This window comes from Aythya ferina (assembly GCF_964211825.1).
Source record: "Aythya ferina genome assembly, chromosome: 5".
NCBI lineage: Eukaryota > Metazoa > Chordata > Aves > Anseriformes > Anatidae > Aythya > Aythya ferina.
This window is the reverse complement of record NC_140301.1, coordinates 12432138-12452545: the sequence shown is the minus strand read 5'-3', so window position 1 is coordinate 12452545 and position 20408 is coordinate 12432138. Positions and strand designations below refer to the sequence as shown.

Genomic DNA, 20408 nt, shown 5'->3' with positions numbered 1-20408 from the left:
TCAGGTAGGAATCTTGGACTTAAAAAGTAATTTTAGATATTGTAGGAAAATGCCCACATAATTCAGAATTCAAGAAGCTTGTAGGAAAAGCATAAGTATATAGGTGTGCACTGAGGACAGGATCACTTCAATATGGTTTTATAGTGTGCATCAAATATAGAATCATACTATTTTCATTTGGATGGAAAAGACAATTTTGTAAATAGATCTATGATTTCTTAATAACGTCAGGCAAATGTTATTAACACTAAAAAATCTCTGAACTTAGCTATCACTAGATACATATTTATGTAAGATATTTGTGCATTAAGGAAGTAATGGCCTGCTTAGTTCCCTTCAGGAGAATTTTTGACATTCTTTTCTCCTTTCATCACAGTGAAATGCTTGATAGATCTACAAATTTATTGAAATTATAACCACAGCTTCCTTCTTACCTAGGTTATGTGAGCCCTCAACATTCCAGCCATGAGAATCATCTTGATACTTCAGGCTTGCCAGTTATATCACACCTCTTTTTATAGTCGAGAATTGTCATTTTTTATCCTTGTTCCTCAGACTCCAGCATTAGGAGATGAACAAGCAAAATGTATCTTTAAATTCCTTGACACCTTATGTGTGCCATACGCTGAGTTCAAACAATATTTTTTCTACCTTCTTCTTCTGTTGTCAATGTTATGTCTTTTTGGCTGCTTCTCCAGTGAAAAGGATCAGCATTCATGTCTATCAAGTGCAGCAAAATTGCAGCATGCCGCCCTGTTATCACTGTGCTGTTGGCTGCATCTGCCCTTTACATCATGGAGTCACCGGCATCCATTGCTCACCTTCTTACAGGAACTCCCATAAGATATCTTCTGCAATTTTCTGTTCCATTTTGCCACATAAGTTCCTCAGTAGGTGACTTGCTGAGTGTCTAAAACCCAGTTGATGAGTGCTTTCCAGTTGTCTATTCACTTTGTGTTGTAAGTTGCCAGTCTGCTACAAGGGTTTCTGGTTTTCTGTGTTTTCCTACCGCTGACGCTTTTCCCTGTGACCCCTGCCAATTCATTCAAGGGATTTTAGTTGCTACTACTGTAACTAGAATTACACTTCAATCCCAAGAACATATCTTATGCTGCATTTCTACTGACTTGTACCACATGCACCTCAATGTGCCACATTGTCCTGGTGAGAAGGAAAAACCAGTAGAGGCAGAGGCACAGCTGGCAGAAGGAGAGCAGAGCTCATCTGGATTGACAGGACAATGCTAAGTATATGCCTAACTTATAATACAGCAGTATCTTAGTACTCAATCATTTTTGACCCCAGTGGTAATGTATGTATTTAGAATAACATTACCATCATCCTGTTGATAAATTACTCATCACTGCTATCATTGCTAGATGATTAAAGGAATGCATTTGTCTGGGCTGTGTTCAAGATGCGCATTCTCATCTCCTGGAAGTCAGTGGTCCATTCATTCTTCCAGGAGCAGTAAATTGGGTGTTGAGTAATCTGCCCTTTGAAATGTGTAAAGAAGCTGTTAAGAGAGCACAAAATATGTTTAGCCAGCAGTACCAGCTGGATGTGAGCCCACCCAGGATACTTTGTTCAGCTGACAGCTGCTACCAGAACCACATGAGAGTTGGTCTCTAACACTCTCATGTCTCATGCTGCTTGTCAGCTTCCCCTTTGCTTTGCTCTGAAAGGAGGTAGAAGGAAAAGGATAGGGGCAGAAGCAGCTGCTGGTGTGTAGAGGGCTAGGGAGGATTTGCACCAAGGCATGGATTTAATGTTGTGCCCGCCAGTTTTGAGATGCTATTGGGGAAAAGAGTCATGCCATAAATTGCATCCTTGTAATAATGAGGAAATGATGTTCTGGTCACTCCACCTGCCAGTCCTCTGCCTCTGAGGAAAACTGTTCCTTCTGTTTGTTTGCTTCCCTTCATTCTCTCCCTGTGAATTGTGGGGATCAGCCTCGTGCCTGGTACATGGGCGCAGGTGAGCTCTGACACCTAGTGAAGAAGGGGGAGGAGTGGAAAGGGGCCATGTGGGAACCCACTCAAATGTCTTGGTGCGCAAGCCCAGTGCTTACTGCATACAACAGGGAAAGTCCTGGTGCCTGCCAGTAGAGGGGTAAGCAGAGATGGAGGCTGGAAAGCAGATCATGCCAAAATGAAGCAACAACAGCTGTAGCATCCTCTGGGAGAAGCATGACTAGATGCTTCAGGCACACTCCGAGATGAGGACACTGGCATCTGTACCTCTCCAAAAGCAGGGCTGTACAGCAGAGGGGAAGACCCTTGGTGTTGGAGAGCCAGAACCTTTTTTAACCATTCCAATCTTTACATTTTCTTTCTAGAAACCAGCATTAGATGATTTGAGTGGGCTAACAATAAACACTCTTCACAAAACCCCAAATTTGCTCCTCAGGATAGAGCAGTAATGCGAATACCCCACTATTTTGCTGTCAGCAAAAAATCAATGCAGACCTTCAAAGGCACAAGCAGTCGCCCTCTTGTTGTTAGGTGATGATCTAAGGCAGGGCGAGCTTTCTAGGGAGAGATAAGAGCCTTTGCTGGACCGAATAACACAGCTGCTCTACAGAGGTGCTTTTGGGCTCACAAATCTTCTCAGCAGGAGGGCAGAGCTGGACACGATCTCGCCCCCAGCCCTATCGCCCGGTCTCCCTGACGCCCTTACGGCTGCCCTGAGGGACGAGCGGGGCCGGAGGGCCCGGTACCACGGGGGGGGGGTCCGTCGGTACCACAGGGGGCCGGTCGGTGCCACAGGGGGCCGGTCGGTGCCACACGGCTGCCCTCGCCCCCAGCCTGTCCTCCCCGGCCGCTTCCCCGTCTCCCTGCGCTGCCGCAGGCTGCTGCTCGAGTCCCCGGCCCCGTTTGCCGCCGCCTCTCCCCGGGGCAGGTACCGCCGCCCCCCGCCATTTCCCTGCCCGCCCCCGGGCCCTCCTCCTCCCGTCCCCGATTCGGCGCCGCAGCCGCGGGGCCCCGAGCCCCCTCCTCTCCTCCTCTCCTCTCCTCTCCCCGCCGCCTCCCCGCGGCTGCCGAGCTGTCAGTGCGCAGGCAGCGCCGCGGCCCCGCGCCGAGCCCCAACGGCCGCCAACCGCCGCCAACGGCCGCCAACGGCCGCCAACCGCCGCCGCGGGGCGGCAGCAGGTAGGGGAGCCCGGAGAGCAACCTGACAGGAACGGGGCTGGGGCTGGGGCTGGGGTGGGACGGGGGCCGGTGCCCGCGGGTCTTTTTGTTTGTTTGTTTGTTTTTCTCATTTCTGCTATGAAATGTGGAGAGTGAGGAGGCAAGGGCAGGACGGTTTGGCCCAGCTCGGAGCCCGGGTTGGTCAGCCTCCCACGGGGAAGGGCGTCCTGGAGGGTTTGTGGGGTGGGAGGCAGCAGCAGGCTGGCAGGGGGCTCTGCTTTAGGCTCCTGTGGGAGCCGAGCCCCCGAGGCTGCGGGTTCTGTAAGGTGCCCGGAGCAACCCGCTCCAGCGGGAGGTGTCCCTGCCCACAGCATGGGGCAGGATTTGGGTGATCTCTAAGGTCCCTTCCAACCCACCCTGTGACTCTATGAACACGCAGTATTGTGTCAGGTCATCCAGCTCAGTCCTTCTCTGTGTGCTTGGCAAAAGCACTGCCGTCTCCTTAACCTGCTCCTCAGAAGCTCCTAGGGAAATGGGTCAGCGTCCCCAGCTGATGCACCTCGCAGACACTCGGTGAGTTCCCGCACTGCCAGCTGGCTAGCAGGCAGCGTTGTGACCCTTCGGTTTATGCACATACTGAATGAGCTTTGCTTCAATTATTCATTCTGATGCTACTGCAACCTTCTACAGCTTCTCTTCTCCAGGGAGGTGATGTGTAACAAGACTTTGAAATACTTTGCCATTGAGTCTGTGATCCTGTCAAGGCACATAGCAGCTGTTTGCTCACGTAGCCATTCTTAAGGGTTAATTTATAGCAGCAAAATGCATGTCAAGGAAGAGTGAGGATTCACAGTAGAGCAATATTACCCTTTACATCCCTTCTGTTCCCCTCTAAAAAGCTGTGGTAAAGCTGAGAGCAGAGTACTGAACGGTTAATGGATGAGCCTCTAAAAATGAGTCTTGTATTTTCTGTCTGGAAGAATTAATGCCACAAAAGTACAGTTGGTTTCCAAAATGTAGAACCTACAGCTTCAACATGGTATTGGTTTAAATCTGATAATTTGTCAATGTGGTAGACAGTTGCTATTTTGCAGATGAAGAAACAGGTGCAGACATGAAATACATTGGAAACAGATTTGGCGGCAAAACTTGGAATCCTATTTGTTGTTATTTATGTTTTACTAGTGTGATCAGCTGTCCATTGCGCTGTCTTCTCCATAGAGTACTCATTGATAAACTGAGAACCATTCATATTTTCCAAATACAGGAGGCTGGGTAGACCCACAAAAGCCAGCAGCTATACTTACTTAAGTATAACTCTGACTGTAGTTAAGCAGCTTTTATATTCTCCATTTTAATAGCAGACATATTTCCAAACAGCGGCAAAGCCGTTTGTTGATCTCTGGTTGTTGGAATTCTCACCCGTGCATCAGACATTAATCCAGATGGACACAGACAGAGAAATGCCTGAGGTGTAAAGAGCCATAATAGTTCAAACCTCCTGTGCATAACACCCAATAGTATGAGGACCAGTTGAAAAAGATGCTAGTGTGAATGCAAAAATGAGCGTGTACTGAGTTTCCAAGTGATCACTGTCATTCTGCCAAAATTTCACTTTCTTATGGTTAGTTGTAGGCAGAGAGCATTGAAATAAACTAATCTGATAGTAATGGTAGGTTTCTAAGATGGAAAGTACCTCTGAGAAGATAATATTCTCAGCTGAGGAACATCTCTTCTCAAGAGATGCTCATATCTACATTGACTCTTAAGGCATGAGGCTAGAGCAATTGGCTTAAAAACACTAGTCTGAAAAATGCTGAAGTCTAAGGCTTTGTTACCAACACCTGAAGTCAGATGTTAGGATTTTGTCGGTTTTACCCTTGAACTCTCCCATTCACCTATTCTTTTCCACTGCCCGAAGTATGAAGTGTACATTCTACTCGAAAGGTGCATAATTAAGGAGAATGAAGTTCAACTTGCATTAGAATTACAGCTTACTGACTAGTCTGTAGGGGTGAGCATCTTTGTACTGTCTTGGAATACACATCAAGGCTTGGCATTTTGACAGTTTGTCATACTTTATCAAAAAAATCTGCCTGACTGACTCCAGTTTTCACCCAGAGGAGATGTAAAGCTTCAGTTCTTAATTCCTGATTGACACTCATAGATTTGGTACAGATCCCAGCATATCCAAGTGCAGGTAAATTAGGACTTCATTCTTCATTTCAGCATTCCCAAACCTTTACTTTTGCCAGGAAAGGAAATTTGCCTGATGTTCAAACGAGGTAAGTCAATAATGTGCAACTGCTGTGCTGCTGACTCTCTCGTCAATCACTTTTCTTCCTGAGTGCTTTCTTGTTACTGTAAAGCCTCTCTAGATGTATACATCCTCAAGACAGGTTAGAGAACAAAGGAGGAATTCCTGCTGCATCTAATCAAAGGTCTGAGGTTTCCAGCAGCTGTAACCCAGTCAGAATCAGGAACTGATCACAGAGCAGAGCAGTCAGAGACTACTCCTGAGGCTGTTGGTTGATTACTAGGGCTCCAATGGGAAACAGTACAGGTTCATAAAGTCTTATTTCTTCTTCTCCACCCCACAGCTGTTTAATCTATTCTGTGTGTATTTTCTGCTGTGTCAGAGACTCAGACACAGTGCCAGCAAAACTGTCCATATGGGGTTAAAGAATCTGGGGAGACCATGGAAGTGATCCCTGGAATGGGAGCTAGATAACAAATTCAAGCCACTGTTGTCAGGAGGAACACCAGATCATCTTTATTCCCATGTACACAATGGCTTACTATCTATCATGTGCCTGTTTGTGACTGCTGTGACTGGTGTTGAGCTCTGAGGAAGGAACTTGCAGTCCTTTGGTCAAGGGCAGATGCAAAGAAAATGTTTAGCCCATCAAAATCTACCAGATGTCTTAGTGCATCCCTTCCAAAATGCAGCACATGCTGCTAGTGTACCTCAAAGTGAATGCAATAAATGATGACATTTTGAATACATCCCTAAGTCTGCAAAGAGAGATGGCTGCATCTTTCCTATTCATGCTTTCAGTATTCCAGCAGATTCTGACAGAATGGGCTTTGGTTCATTTCACACATTAAAGGATTTTTTTGTTGTTGCATAAGTGAGAGATTTAATTCGTTTTAAAGTAAAAAGTGAAATTCTTGATCATGGCTGTACATTTGATATTTGCTTTGGTGGGGTACAGAGCATAGCAAGTAAAGGGGGCTACAAATTGGGTAAAAAAGATTTTCTAAACAGGAAGATATTATTTAAATAACATTAAAAGATACAGAGCTCATAATCTGCGTGCTTTTCGTCTGTACAAATCCTTCAGAGAGGCCACAAGCTGCTTAAAACTGATACGATAGCTGTGTTGGTGGGTCCTGGATCTGCTTCTGTTCAGTGTTTTCTTAGGTTTCCTGGATGCGAATAAAAAGAGTGGGTGTATGACATTTCCCAAGGACAGGAAACTGTGAGACTTGAAGTGTTTTTGGTGGGAAAGATCAGAATTCAAACTTATTCCAACAAATTGGAAGGGCTGGGGAGAAAAAGACCTGGATGAAATTTGGTAGGGATAACTGCAAGGTGCTGCACTAAGGCAGGAATAATCAACTGTATAAGCACAAGAGAGAAGCAAATGACTAGGCTGCAACTCTGCAGAAAAGAACCTGTGTTGTGACAGATCACAAGCTGAACATGAGTCAATGTCATGCTGTTGCCAAAGAAGGCAAACATCTTGGTAGGATATATAAAAGACATATAGCCTGGAGAACGTATGAAGCAATCCTCCTGCTCTGTTCAGCATTGCTTATAGCGCAGTTTGGAGGCTTTGTGAAGTTTTGATTATTACACTTTGAGACAGGTGTGATTGAACTGGACAGAGTCCAGAGAAGGGCAGCAGAACTCTTCAGAGGTCTGGAAAGCATGACATGCTTTGACAAAGAAGATTTGAAAAAATGTAAATTACTTAGCCCAAAGACCAGCAAGCTGTCAGGGGAATACTACAGACTTCAGATACAAAATAGAGGAGGGAATGATCTTCTCTTTGGGCCTGTGGTGGGTTGAATAGAAAGCAAGAAATAGCAGAAAGATTGTTCTAGACTGTAAGAATAATTTTTTAGGACCAAGGATAAAAAAAACTGCTGAATATTTGGTCCGGGGAGGTTGTTCCATCATTTTAAGAACAAGTTAGATAATTATCTCTGTAGAATAAAATTAGGCTAGATCCTATCTTGGGAAAGTTATTTGCACTATATGACTTCTTCAGTTCGCTTTGAGACCTTTTCTAACATTTTATGAAGGCAACATGCTCTTTTAATGTAAATGAAATAAAAATTAGTTGTCTAGCTGTCCTGTACTAAGGTGTGTATAATACCCAAGGGTAGCGCAGCCCCTGGAATATGGTGCAGCTCTTTCTGAAAAGAGCCTGAAAGAAAAGTAAGAATTTAAAGAGTTTACTGGACGATGGTGAAAAAAAGCTCTTTTTGGAGAAGGCATAGGGAACAGGGCATTCTGATTTCACTGAAACAGATGCTTAACTAAGTCTGTGAATGCTGAAAACAATGATATGGAAGAAGAAAAACCAATGAGGATAAGCAGTTACCAAAATGATCTGAACTGAAAATAAAAGCTCTTCTAATATTATACTCCTTGAATGAAAGACCATAGTCCAAAGTGCTTGGGTTTTTTTTAGAGATAAAATGAAATAAAATAAAGCTTAGTTCTGCAGGTGATCTTTTTAGACATTTCTCCGGGGAGAGAAAATCTAGGTCCTGTAGTACTCATGGTTTAACATATATTGTTTAATATAAATGGAACAGATGGTCCCCCGTGCACGATGAAAAATACTGAATCTGTGAGCAGACAGGTAGAAAGAAATAAGAGAGCAATGATCATCTCTTTTGGGTACTGTAGTGAGGAGCTGCACATAAGATCCTGAACAGAACTTGTTTTGAGTCCAAAGAATTTTTTAAACCTCTAAGGGGAGAAGGATTTTTCCTTTCCTTACACGTCTCCACTCAGACAAAAAGAAAAGCTCTGAGGAATTAAAGCCATACTGGGAGGAGTGGAAGAAATTTTTAGACCAACCAGGCAATAGGGAATCCTTTCTACAAAAACAGGTACCCTGGGACTGAAAGGCTGCAAAGCAGTGCTGGAAAGAATCTGTGCTGAATGAACAGGACAAGGCAAAAATGAAGAATTAAGCTGGGCTTTTTAGAAAGCTATTTTCACGGAGCTGTTGCTCAGTGAACTGTAGCATGTTAGCATTAGAATCTGATGTAGTTTAAACACTCTTACACTGGAATTACCCATGAATTGTTAGAAATCTTCATGTTTTGATTTATTTTGGGCCACGCATGCACAAACTATGACATTCTATTGCCCGTCTCCCTCCATCTTTCATTGCCACTTGAAAACTTTGGGAAAACTATTGATTTACTCAGAAAGCTGGTCACTTGGTGCCCCAGATATTTCCAGGTAAATTCGCACCCCCTCCACCCAAGGACTGACATTCATGCTAGCTCCTATTGCTTTGCCTTAGTTTATATGATCCTTCCTCCACCCTTCCCTTTGCTTTCTTTACTTTTCATATGAGTAAAACTGATTTCCCAACCCAGTCCTTATCTGGGAGACAGACGGGGCGTCCAAAAGAAGGCTTACATTGACCTGATGCTAAAGCAGGTTCAGCTTTGAAACAACGTGGTTCTGAAAGGAAATGAAGCAAGGGATGGCTAATGTAAAAAATCTTGGTTTTACTAGTAGGAGGAGGCAACAATGTGGAAGGTTTGTTCTCTGTGAAAGCTGGGAGGAAATCTGAGAGGCTGGGCAGAATATGACTGGACATGGTGAAGGGGGTAATCCGCTGTTGGAAGCTGTTGGTAATTGTCATGAAAAGGGAGAGTTTGGGACAGAAGCAGCTAGAAGGAAGACAGGAAACTGAAAGAATTTGACTAGAAGGAGCACTGGCTTGAAATAAGCACTGAATATGAACATTTGCTTACAGGCCGCATGGCTGAAATTTCCCAGTGTGCTTGTGAAGAAATTGTGTAGGCTATTGCAAATGGCACTTCAGCATGCACCACATGTTTAATGCAAAATAACAGGATCCAAGCCTGCTTTAAATAAAGCATCTGCATAGCAGTGTTCAGAGCAGCCATACCCTTCACATTAATTCATCTTTTTTCTCTTATATTTTGCCTAGTTACAGTCTTAAAGTAAGGTAAATCCTTCCCAGTGTGTTGCTGCAGACATTTCAGCAAAATTCTTTTTCTACAAGCGAAAATCAGAGGCAGCAGCTTCAAGCTGGCAAGGGCAATTTTGCCTAAGAAGAAGCTGTCTGGTCACGCAGATGAGACTGGAATCTGTGAACATTTGACAGGCTCTGAGCGCTTTCTCTGTGTGAATGAGGAACTGATGAGTGAAAAGCAGTGTCCAGCAGCGCTTTTTGGTGGTAATGCCAAAGCCTTTTACCAGCAGCTTCCCAGTGCAGATGGACTTTTACAGAAACAGCCACATAAACATTTCTACTGCCATTAAGAGGGAATGGGCCCTTTTTAAATACTGGAAACAATGCAAAGACAGAAAGCAGGTATGGGAAAGCTTTGTAAAATTATGGGTGTGAAATTATGTAAGGATATTGCTCTGAAAATGCTTCTCTCTGTTCTTCCATCCAAGGCAGTACACTCTGCCTTGTGGCCAGCAGCACTTCTGTGTCATATGTACACAGAAAAATCCAATTTCAGAAACACATTTGTGAAAACTTGAATTGTACAGGGTTTAATGGGGGAAATTCATAGCTTCTTGTTAAAGAAGATGACAAACTGGTTAAATCTCTGGATGGAAATATGCTCAGAGTTTTAAAAGTGGAAGCAACAACATGTTTTCCTGAAGATATCAGGAATGAATTCACAGCCCTGTCTGTCTTATTTGCACCAGCTATAGCCTCCTGAGAAATAGCTTTTTGTAAAATGGATAAAAAAACTGATAGGGCTCAGGTTCCAGCTATCTATAGGCTTTCCACAGAGAGCTGTCATTGCAAGAGATTTGTTGGGAAAGACCACTGGAAGTGAGGAACTGCACATTGCAGATTGTGAAGGGTCACCGTGAACAAACATGACTAACTTTCCTAACTTGCTTTGCTACTTTTTACTGTGTGTCTGTGGACATAAAATAAAGAATGCTACCAGACCCAGAATTTGATAAGCCTGATTCATCTCAAGCAACAAATACTAAGGCACATTATGTGGACTGCAGGACTTCATTGGCAGAGCAGGATTTTCATCCTGGAGTAATACTGGGCTCTGCGTTGGTGCTGAGTACATCATGGTTGTTTCTTCCCTGTTCTCCAGCTCAGGCCTATGTCCTGTCCTAGCAGAAAGGAAGGTGTGCCAGAGCAGAGATGGAAGTAATTCTCATGGAGATACGCAGATCTTAATGCCTTTGATCACCTTCTTCAGTAAACCACAGCTCAGTGATTTTCCAAATTGAGATGTTGCAGCATGTTGGCAGCAAAGAGCAGCACTGCAGTGCAATTCGCAGTGTTCCCTGAGTATCTTCACAGTAATAAAACAGCAGGACATGAAAAGAAATGAAGGTGATTTTTTGGCTGAGTGTGATGGCAGGTGTTAAAAGACAGCATGCTTTCCTGCCTTACCTGTCAAGACAAGAAGAAGAACAAGAAAAAAAAAAAACCTCAGGGAAAGCAGCATTCTTGTAGGCAAATACTCCTGTGTAGATTTTTTTTCAGGTGGGTTTGTGAAGCCTGCTGTTGGAACATACTAGTCAATAGCACAAGATATTTTTCAATGTATGCTGTAGTTCAGCCTTTGATGGATAAAAAGACAAAAGCAGTTATGTTTTTATTGGTGAAACATAGTGTTACAAGTTGCTCTATCAAGCAAAAGAAACTAAACCTCATTGATTCTGAAAGTTTTGTCTTAACTGCAGGTAATCAAGAGAGAGACTAGAGTTACCCAGCTTGTGAACATCTTTTGTTGCATTGCTAAATAAACTGTTAGCAGTCAATGAGCTCCAGCATGATTAGGATACCAAAATGCATTTTGTTGTCTTTGCAAGTAATCCCAGCTGCTGCTCAGCTATCCATTAATTTCCTTAGGGGATGATTATTGGACTCCACAAGCACATCGTAACTTGTGATGCAACAAGCATCCACCAGCAAGAACCAGCACATCCCCTCTTGCTTTTACCCATGTGGATAATGTGGCAGGTTGTAGAGCTGTGACCAGAGGGCAGCATTCCAGTGAGTGGGGAATTGGTTGGAATCAGCTACTGCAGGCACAGAGTTCCAGGAAAGATGAGAATCGTGTGCCCACTCAAGCAAGAGAGAGAAAGAGAAGGTGTGCTTATGGAGATAGAGAAGAAAACAGACAAGAAAAATCTAAAACTTGTTCTCTTTTCCATAGAACCTTACATAGCAGTTAGTTGTATTAAAATCGTATCTTTTCTGATACAAAGTACAAGAGCACAGACTTGCAGAAAGTAAATCGAGGACATAAAGCTGTTACAGAGATCAAACTTTGAGATTACACCACAGGTTCCAACATCTCATTATGGTATCTCCATGATCTCATGTACAACAGTCTTCGACAGGAAGACTGGCACAACTGAACTTGTGACTCCTGTAATGTACAGACAGCCAAAATGACTTTCCTGCTTAGTGCACTTTCATGGGCGGCAGGTTCCACATGTTAGATCCAGAACAGATACACCTCCTATTAACAGTTGCTTTCATTCATAATGAGGAGAAATGAGAACATGAAAAGATCACTGCAAGATTTTCCCCAGCTGATCGTGCTGTGCCTGACTGGTCTGCTGGATGACTGGGCATGTGAATGAAAGTAGCAGTGTGGAACAGGAAGGAAAACAAGTACAGCCTGTGTTTAACTGGAACAGTTACTCAAATCCTAATGAAATTTTCCTTACTTTCTCTAAACATTTGTTATAATTAAGGATATAAGGAAAACCGACAAATGGGGCATCAACTCTGAGAAGAAATTAGGAACCTCCTGTTCTGGTCTGCATGCTTGGAGGGTGAAAATATTCCTTCAGCTGTATTGAAGGAAACTGCTACTTAGATGTGTAGAGGAAAGTGTGACTAAGAATAATCAACAATTACCTATGCCTGTGCCTTTGAACTATTCTTAGACTTTCATTACTTAATAGAAGGAGTGGGAACTATCCTGAGCTAAGAACAGGATAAGGAAGACAGCTTAGGCCAGCTATTTGTCTGACCTACAAGCAAACTTTTGTTCAGTGAGGCTGTCTAAATCACCTTTTCATTCTTTGTCAACCCTTTAAAGTCCTCATGCTGCATCAGTTCTTGGGGGAAAAAAATCATAAAATTCTTTTCCTACTTAAACTCCTATTGAAAAGGAAAAATGACGAGTAACCTGTGATACTGAGCTAATCTGCATCTTCCTTAGGTTCTCAGTTTTTGTCTCCAATCCAGAAACTTACACAAACACGTGTAAACTTTCTCCCTTGTTGCCTCTTAGGAGAACCTCTGTGCAACCATCGCCTTCTTCACATTCTCTTTTATCACTACTGGAATTGTGCCTGTTGAGTCCAGCTGGTCAGATGACAAAATGGAACTGTCCTACTGACTGACTCATTTTAGCATCTTTAATCCTGCAGGGGGAGGTTGTTTTTGTTTTTGTTAGTTTTGTTTGGTTGGTTTGGTTTGACCTTATAATAGCGTAGTAAAAGTGAGAAATGGTGTGCTGCATTGGCTTTTTCTTACCCATGTTCCCCATCCTATGGCCTGTAGATTGTAAGTGTCTTTTAAAAGCTCTTTTACAGAGTCTAGCAATGTGCAGTTTAGCAGGCTCCCAGCTTCTTTGCAGACTACTGTGATTTGAATATCATAATTTAAGCAAGATAAGAAGTTTAATGTAAAATCATCACAAAGCCCCTCTGAGATCCTTATGGTAGATGCTGTCAAAGTGAGTTACATTCTTTAAATGCTCCTGGTATTCCAGGCAAACCTGTCTCAGCTAATCATTTATGCTAGTGTGATCTGCCTTCTGAGGCAGCAACCTGGCTGCTCTCGAAGAAACAGGACGCCTCAGCAAAGCCGTGTTCCACAGGCTCAGCATCTCTTGTGCACACCGTAGAAAGAAATGCACACGCAATCCAGGAAAATAGGAAATAAGGCTTGGGGCATGAAAGGAGGTGGTTTAACCTTGGCATTGCTACAGGTGTAACTGGATCCATGAAAAAAATCCTGCCATTGAAATGGTCTCAGTGTTTTATGTCTAAAGGTAGCAATGTTAAATAAACATTGGACAGCAACAGAGACTTCTGGCTTTCTGAGGCTGCAGTTTTCAGGCTCCTCTGGCCTATGCTTTTGCATAAACCATTTATCTCTGAGCTCATTCCCAGCAGTAGCTTGTTTTTTTTTTACTACTTGCTGCTGGTGTGATTTCAATGACTGTTTAGTAAGTCTGTTTAACTGCAAGTGCGGGACAACTTCATAGAATTCAACACATTTTATGCACCGTAGTTTGAACTCAAATATTCTAGCAATATTTTCTGTTGTTTTTCCACTTCAGATCAGTGTTACAGTATGTTTCTTTGCTTTACGTTTTTTTGGTCTTGTTTGCTTGAAGATTGTGTATGCAGTGGAAGGTTGGATTTTTGTAATTTGTTCATTTAAAAAAATATGTAAAAATGTGTATTACATTTTAGTCTGCTAGAATAATTGCTGGCTCCCACCTAGAGTTTATTCAGCCTTCTCTACTAAAAGACCACTTTGCCTTTCTAAATTAATACACTTATACATATACATAATAGTCAAAATGGATGACATGGTGTGTCACCCTGGCACAGCAGATGTGGATAACAAATTTCGCTGAATGCTATTCCAGGAATAAAAAAGGTTAATATCAAAACTATCATGTTTCTGTTTTGATCAGTGCATATACATCATTTTATATATCATCATTTTAGCTTAAGCAGAGTTGTTAGAATTTCAGTTGAAATATAGAAGGTTTAATTAATATTCTGAAGCGCAGGCTAACAGTAGAAGCTTCTGCCAAAATACAGTCTCTCCATTTCCTTTTCCTGAGTATGGGCAGAGCTGAGGAATTTCAAAAGAATTTTTGTCTCTCCACAGATCTTGGGGTATACAGAAGCTGGTTTATTATGCTGACAGACTCTCTTGACTGAAGGAAACATTTAAAATGAAGTACTTTCTGTATTATTGCCATACGGTTCTGTGATTCTAAGTGTGGCTTATAATTTCCAAGAAGCATCCCAAATGCTTCAGACAGTGATTCACCTCTCTGGATTGATGCAGAGTTCAAAAACATGCATTCATCAAAAGCAGAGAAAGGTCAAAGTCCTAAGTGAGTCCCTCATTTTGTTACACAGCCCTCTTTATACTGACTTTCCTTTTGAGGATCTGCTACAATAAATTTCTCCTTGATATTGGGAGAAGTGATGCTCTTAATCTGTATCCAATGAGCGGAGCAGACAGTATGTGGTATCTGGGGAAAAAAAATCTGCTAACCATAGTCCAAGAAAGCTGTTCGTTACGCAGGCTTTCACTGACTCAAATAATTGAAACATTTGCAGCTGTCCTTAAATATTAGAGCAAGAGCTTGGAAGAACAGGGCTTTGCTCTTGTAGCTTACGTGATTTTGCAAACTTTTACTAATGGTGAATCCAGCTGCATTGCTTCACTTTGGTTTCTTATGTCATTTTTCAGTGATCTTATGATCTTAGAAAATTAAAGCACTCTTGCCAAAGGTAGGACTAGGGAATTTGGCTCGTTAATATTTTGGAATAAAAAGAAAACCCTCTTGAGTTTTACAAGAAGATCTGACCTACAAGACTAGAAATGGGGTGACCTTTCTATTATTGAAAGTCCTTTACTAAAATCCATGGATTTCAATAGAAGAATAAAGTTAATTGTCTTTCCACCGGTGGATTGATTCTGTTTCAGGACAGAAAAATCACCTCCAGTGAGCACAAAGGTATTAAAGTTTCCTGGGTCATGCACATGGTGAATTCTGTCATTTTCTTTCCAAAAAAGGGGTTTGCAATTCCTGGCCTGCTATGTGAGTCACTACCATTTTGGTCCAGTCTTTTCAGGTCATTGACGTAATGTCAGTGCCTTTGAGAACTGGTGAGCTCCATCACGTTTTTTTTGCCTCCTCTTCCAAAATTAGTTTCTTGGCTTCTTCCCTGTAGGCTGCTGCCCCCCTAATAGGGGGCTAATAGGGTGTAAAGGCGCTAGCACTCCATGTTTATGCCTTGGATCTGCTTGGCTTCATCGTATACCTCTGCGCTAACACCACAGGGGCGCCATAATAAGGAATGGTAGGGTAGCAAAGTACCCTGCTCCATCCATAAACGGAATGAGGGTCACACAGCTGCTGTGTATGACTCGTGTGACCCATGCTGAAGGCCCACTTTCCGCCTCTGGCCTGGGTCTCTCCTCTCACCCTGCAGTTTCCAAACTTATGCCACAGCAAGAACTCAAGGCTGACACCACAGAGCCCATGGTCATCACATCCTGATGCTCTCTGTTCCCTTCAAAGCTATCACAGGAAAAGGTTTGAGCACCTTTGCCCAAGGACTTGTGCCTTTGCTGGGGCAGCAGTGGAGCATTTCAGAAGCTTCATCTTGCAGACTTTCCAGGCTAATTCTGAAGTCCAGGAGCTGTGAGTTGCCTCTGTTTATGGCAGCCCTGTAGTTAGCTGAGTCTTCCTAATGATTGGCAAGTGATTCTTAGATTGGTTTAGTGAGAGGCAGTTATTAGATACTTTCTAATTTATTTAAATAGATAAAGAACTTAAATAGTCCTGAAAGTGGTGAGTGGGAGCTGTCAAGGAAACAATTTGCTAATGGAAACACGGCATAATTAACTGCCTTATTTAAATGACTTGCCGGCACGTTACTGGGAAGAGCTGATAAACAAGGGACTCTGCAGCAGCAGGGAGTCTTTGCGACTGTAACTGAGAGATCCAGCCTTTGCAAAGCGACTGTATTACAGTGAAATTAGCTTTGGGATGGAAACAAGTATAGGGGTTATATGAAGAAACACAAGGTCAGACTCACCGTAGAGTTTATTAAACTGTTTTGTCTTTTTGAGATTGTTTGGCCAGCAGTGACCTGCCTGTAATATATTCCCCAACTCCTATACAGTGTGGCTAAAAAAATGCATTCTTAATACTTCGCTGTCATTTTTTGCCTCAAGAGCACGCAGGAATGTCACAGTCAGCCTGCTTCTCCGTGTGGCCACACCATGGTGATCATTGGAATAACAACGGATGAGTATGAATCACAAACATCTAATAGCCCTTACAAGTTTGCCTTTAGGGACTGTTTTACTAAGCTGGAAGCTGCAATGAGCCTGCCGTGCTAGATGTAGCACTGTGCAGAAATAATTCTGCAGAACCAGAGGCTAAGCTCACAGTGTGACTGTTCGGGATTTAGTTCTTGGTGAGATGTTAGGGCCTATTAGTATTGTTTAAACTGCAGCAGTGGCCAAATGCAGTACAGACATGGGAAGAGAGAGAGTCTTCGCCCTGAGCTCACAAACTAAAAGGCGAAGTGAGGAAAAATAAAGACAGCATGGAAGCAGATACATGGCAATTAGCTATGGCTTAATAGTTACATTCAAAATGCTTTCTTAAATTAATTTGCTGGATGAGAGACAGACAGCTGGTTAGTTCCTTGTAAGTGCCATGGGTAAGGTTAGTCGTTTTATCTCAGAAGGCAGGCAGTGTGGTTAGGCATGATCGACCTTTAATCAATCTGAGCTGAACATTCCCAGTCATGTCCTTCTTTGTCTTCCCAGCACTGTGTTCCAAGAAGATGTGCTCCATGATCTTCCCAGGAAGCAAAGTCAGGGGCTAACTGTCCAACCAGCTTGTAGTTCCTCACGTTATCTTTCTTGCCCTTTGTGAAGATGGGTGCAACATTTGCCTTTCTCCAGTTACCAGGGATCTCCTTTCATCTCCATGAACATCCAGAGTGACCTCGATATATCAGTCATCTCTCTCAACACGCATCGGTGCAGCCCATGGGATCCCAAGGGTGTGTGACATGCTCAGGAGTCAAAGCAGTCAAAGCTGGGCAAAGTGTTCTGAGTTCAGAGGCATGGAAGAGAATACAGAGATGCTTGTGAGGAGTGATCTAATGTAAAATTGGGACATTAGGGATATTTCTTCTTGTCTTTGTTAGTGTGTCCCTTTTGATAATTAGGTGAGAATTTAATTTGTTGCTGCCTTCAGAGCTATTAGAGCTGCATTTCAGATTTCAGTTTTATTCTCAAGTATGAGCGAGCAGGGACTGTGGGTCAAACTGAATTCTTGTTGGTTGGTTATTGCAGGTATCGCATCGTGCCACTTCGGGATCCCATTACCTCCTCACAGTCTATGCAGATTCCATCTGCTTTACTTCTATTACTGTCATCCCCCATTTTTTTTCAAATGTTTACCCCTTTATCATTTTTAATTCAGGATTTACTTTCACCCCTCCCGCAATGAGTAGCGTGTTTTGCTCCTGTTCTGCCAGTCTGTGAATTCATTGTTTGCTGGCTGGCAAGGCACCAGTTCTGGGGTGACAGATGGGGCAGACTGCAAAGCAGGCAGTTGCTTCCCAGCCTGAATGATATTTTAATAAGCACAGAGACGTGACAGAGGGAGAAGCTTCTCACTGGAATGACTGGCAGTTTTGTTTTCAGCCTGAAAGCACTAATAGATGATTTTTGGCCTCAATCCAAAAAAAAAATCAAAGAAAATAGAGGCAGAAAATCCCATTAGCTCCTAACTTATCCCTCTTTTTTAAGGGTCAGAGAAGTTTTTTCTCTGCAGTCTATTCTCTACATAGTGAGTTGTTTCCTTGTTTCTGGTGTTTTCAGTGCCCTCTCAGAGAGAACTCTCAGCGAGACTTGCCTTTTAATTATCTTTTATTTTCCTTCTTTTTTTTTTTTCCCATTTCATTCACTTTCTCCATTGTCTTCCTCCCTAAACAATCCTTCGTCCTCTGGTTTCTTTACATTCCTCACAGCTCCACAGTGAAGTCTGTCTGAGTAATGGGGCCTACCAACTTACTTGGCTTCCAGTTTCTGCATCCTGTGAAACAGCTTCTGCAGTGCCAGGCAATGACATCTGCATGGGAATCTCGAGAGCATATGTCCTCATCTCCCTGCCCTTCAGCTGGATCTCAGTTACATAATACAAGGCCTGTGTAGGGCTTTGTTTCATCCTTGGTCTTACGAACAAAACCACTGCAAAAGAGAGCTCTGGCAAAGCCCCAGAAAGCTCTGAGATCCCTCTGCAGTGTGAGCAGCACAGTGTTCTGCAGACAAACTAGAGGATAGCGAGGCTTTCAGAGAAGATTGTTTTTTCTTCCTAGAAGTATAGGGTAATAAGGTCCAGCTGTCACTGGGAAAATATCAAAATGGTTCTGGAATATGAACTGAGATACAGTCCCATACACTGGTCAGAGAATGCTGTGAGAACTTCTCAATATTTTCCTTAGACTTTGATGTCTATTTAGCAAGATTCAGGTCTGGGTCTCAGCCGGAGCATGAGCTGGAAATTAATGGGATTCCTGCTAAAATGTGCTTCTTTTTCTTTTCAGATACAATGATGACTCTGAAGGTTCAGATTCTGATTGGCTTCCTCTGGTGCATGATTTTAATGCACGCAGATGGCTTCCCAGTAGACAGCAATACTGAATTTCGCTCTGCTTTCTCAGTGGCCCGAACCAGCAGCATGGAAGGGAGCTCTGAGATGGTCATTACCTTTGACAAAGTGTATGTGAACATTGGCAATGACTTTGATCCCAAGACGGGGTTGTTCCGGTGTCGGATCCCTGGAGCCTACTACTTCTCCTTCACAGTTGGGAAATACCCAAAGAAAAACTTGTCTGTCATGCTGATGAGAAACAAGAACGAGGTGCAAGTGATTGTGTATGATGAACATCACCGCAAGGAACGGAAGGTAGCCAGCCAGAGTGCCATGCTGCAGCTTGACTATGGTGACACAGTCTGGCTGCGTTTACACGGAGACCCCAAGTACGCTCTTTACAGCAACGTGGGCCCCTATACAACTTTCAATGGCTACCTAATCTATCCGGACACTTCTGCCTTCTTCCAAAATGCTCTTAGCTCTCAAGAGCTGGGGCCTCCCCGTCACAATATTCAGCAGCTTCCAGGAGAGCAGAATGAAGCTTCCCAGCGACACATGTTGTCTGATCAGCCGAAGAGGGAGCAAGATCCTCGCTCCGCGTTTTCTGTTGCTCGCTCACAAAGTCTCCTGGGGACAGACGACAAGCAAACCCAGCATGAGCCAATCACATTTGACACGGAGTTTGTGAATATTGGGAAAGATTTCAATTCCTCCACTGGCATCTTCTCATGCCGCATACCTGGTGCATACTATTTCTCCTTCACCATTGGCAAAATGCCCTTTAAGACCATGTCAGTGAAACTTATGAAGAACCACAATGAGGTGCAGGCCATGATCTACGATGACAACCACTCCAAGAGGCGGGAGATGCAGAGCCAGAGTATCATGCTGCCTCTGCAATACGGGGACACCGTCTGGCTCTACAGCCATCAGCATGATGGCTACGGTGCCTACAGCAACCATGGCAAGTACATCACCTTCACAGGCTTCCTGATCTATGCCGAGGCTCAGCCAAAGCGGCTGCCAGGTGCCAGCTCACTCCAAGGGTCAGAAAATTAAACGCAGATGTGAAAGGAGCATAAGAAAAGCCAAGGTGCCATGAACTTGGGTATAGCTCCTCTTCGGATATCATCCTCTACTTTGAGCATGCTATCATGTGTCCAGTGCTTTCCTTATGCTGCGCGCTTGTGCCTGACTGCAGGGCCATTGCTGTGTCTGTCGTTCATCCATAGAAAGGTCTTTACAGGATGTATGTGTGTGTCCAGTGTTGGTGTTTGATCTAAGCATAAAGCATGAGGTAGTTTGGGGCAGGGGTGGGGTGATGTAGTGAAATGCCAAGGATCAGAGAAACACTGCAGTGATGCTACTGCAGATCCCTAGCATCCAGAAAGCAAAGGATGTGGTGACTTTCCTTGCATATCTGTTAAGGGAATAAATGTAATGAAATTGAATGTAATAAAAAATACAAAATATGTACGGTTTTCTCAGATTGGAATTTGTTGGTGGCTGTGAGACTTGTGTTCTTTTAACGGCCTGAGGTGCCACTTCAAGAGGGAAAGAAGTGTGGCGATTGTACGAGCTGTGGTATGGGTTACTGAGCCA

General features: G+C 43.4%; 1 protein-coding gene across 2 annotated transcripts; it reads left to right on the top strand.

The window, feature by feature from the left end:
* Nucleotides 1-3028: 3028 nt before the first annotated feature.
* Nucleotides 3029-20280, top strand: C1QTNF4 (C1q and TNF related 4). 2 transcript variants are annotated; one of them, XM_084521308.1, is made up of 2 exons: nucleotides 3029-3152; nucleotides 18757-20280. In XM_084521308.1, exon 2 carries the CDS (start codon nucleotides 18762-18764, stop codon nucleotides 19863-19865), a length of 1104 nt encoding a protein of 367 aa, XP_084377434.1. In that variant the 5' UTR covers nucleotides 3029-3152; nucleotides 18757-18761; the 3' UTR covers nucleotides 19866-20280. The 2 variants fall into 2 exon arrangements, with proteins under 2 accessions (XP_084377434.1, XP_084377435.1); XM_084521309.1 differs by lacking the exon at nucleotides 3029-3152 and adding an exon at nucleotides 3686-3704.
* The last annotated feature ends 128 nt before the right edge of the window (nucleotides 20281-20408 follow it).

Excerpts from the sequence above, each read along its gene's own strand:
- C1QTNF4 (XM_084521308.1), top strand. The coding sequence starts at position 18,762 with ATGATGACTCTGAAGGTTCAGATTCTGATTGGCTTCCTCTGGTGCATG.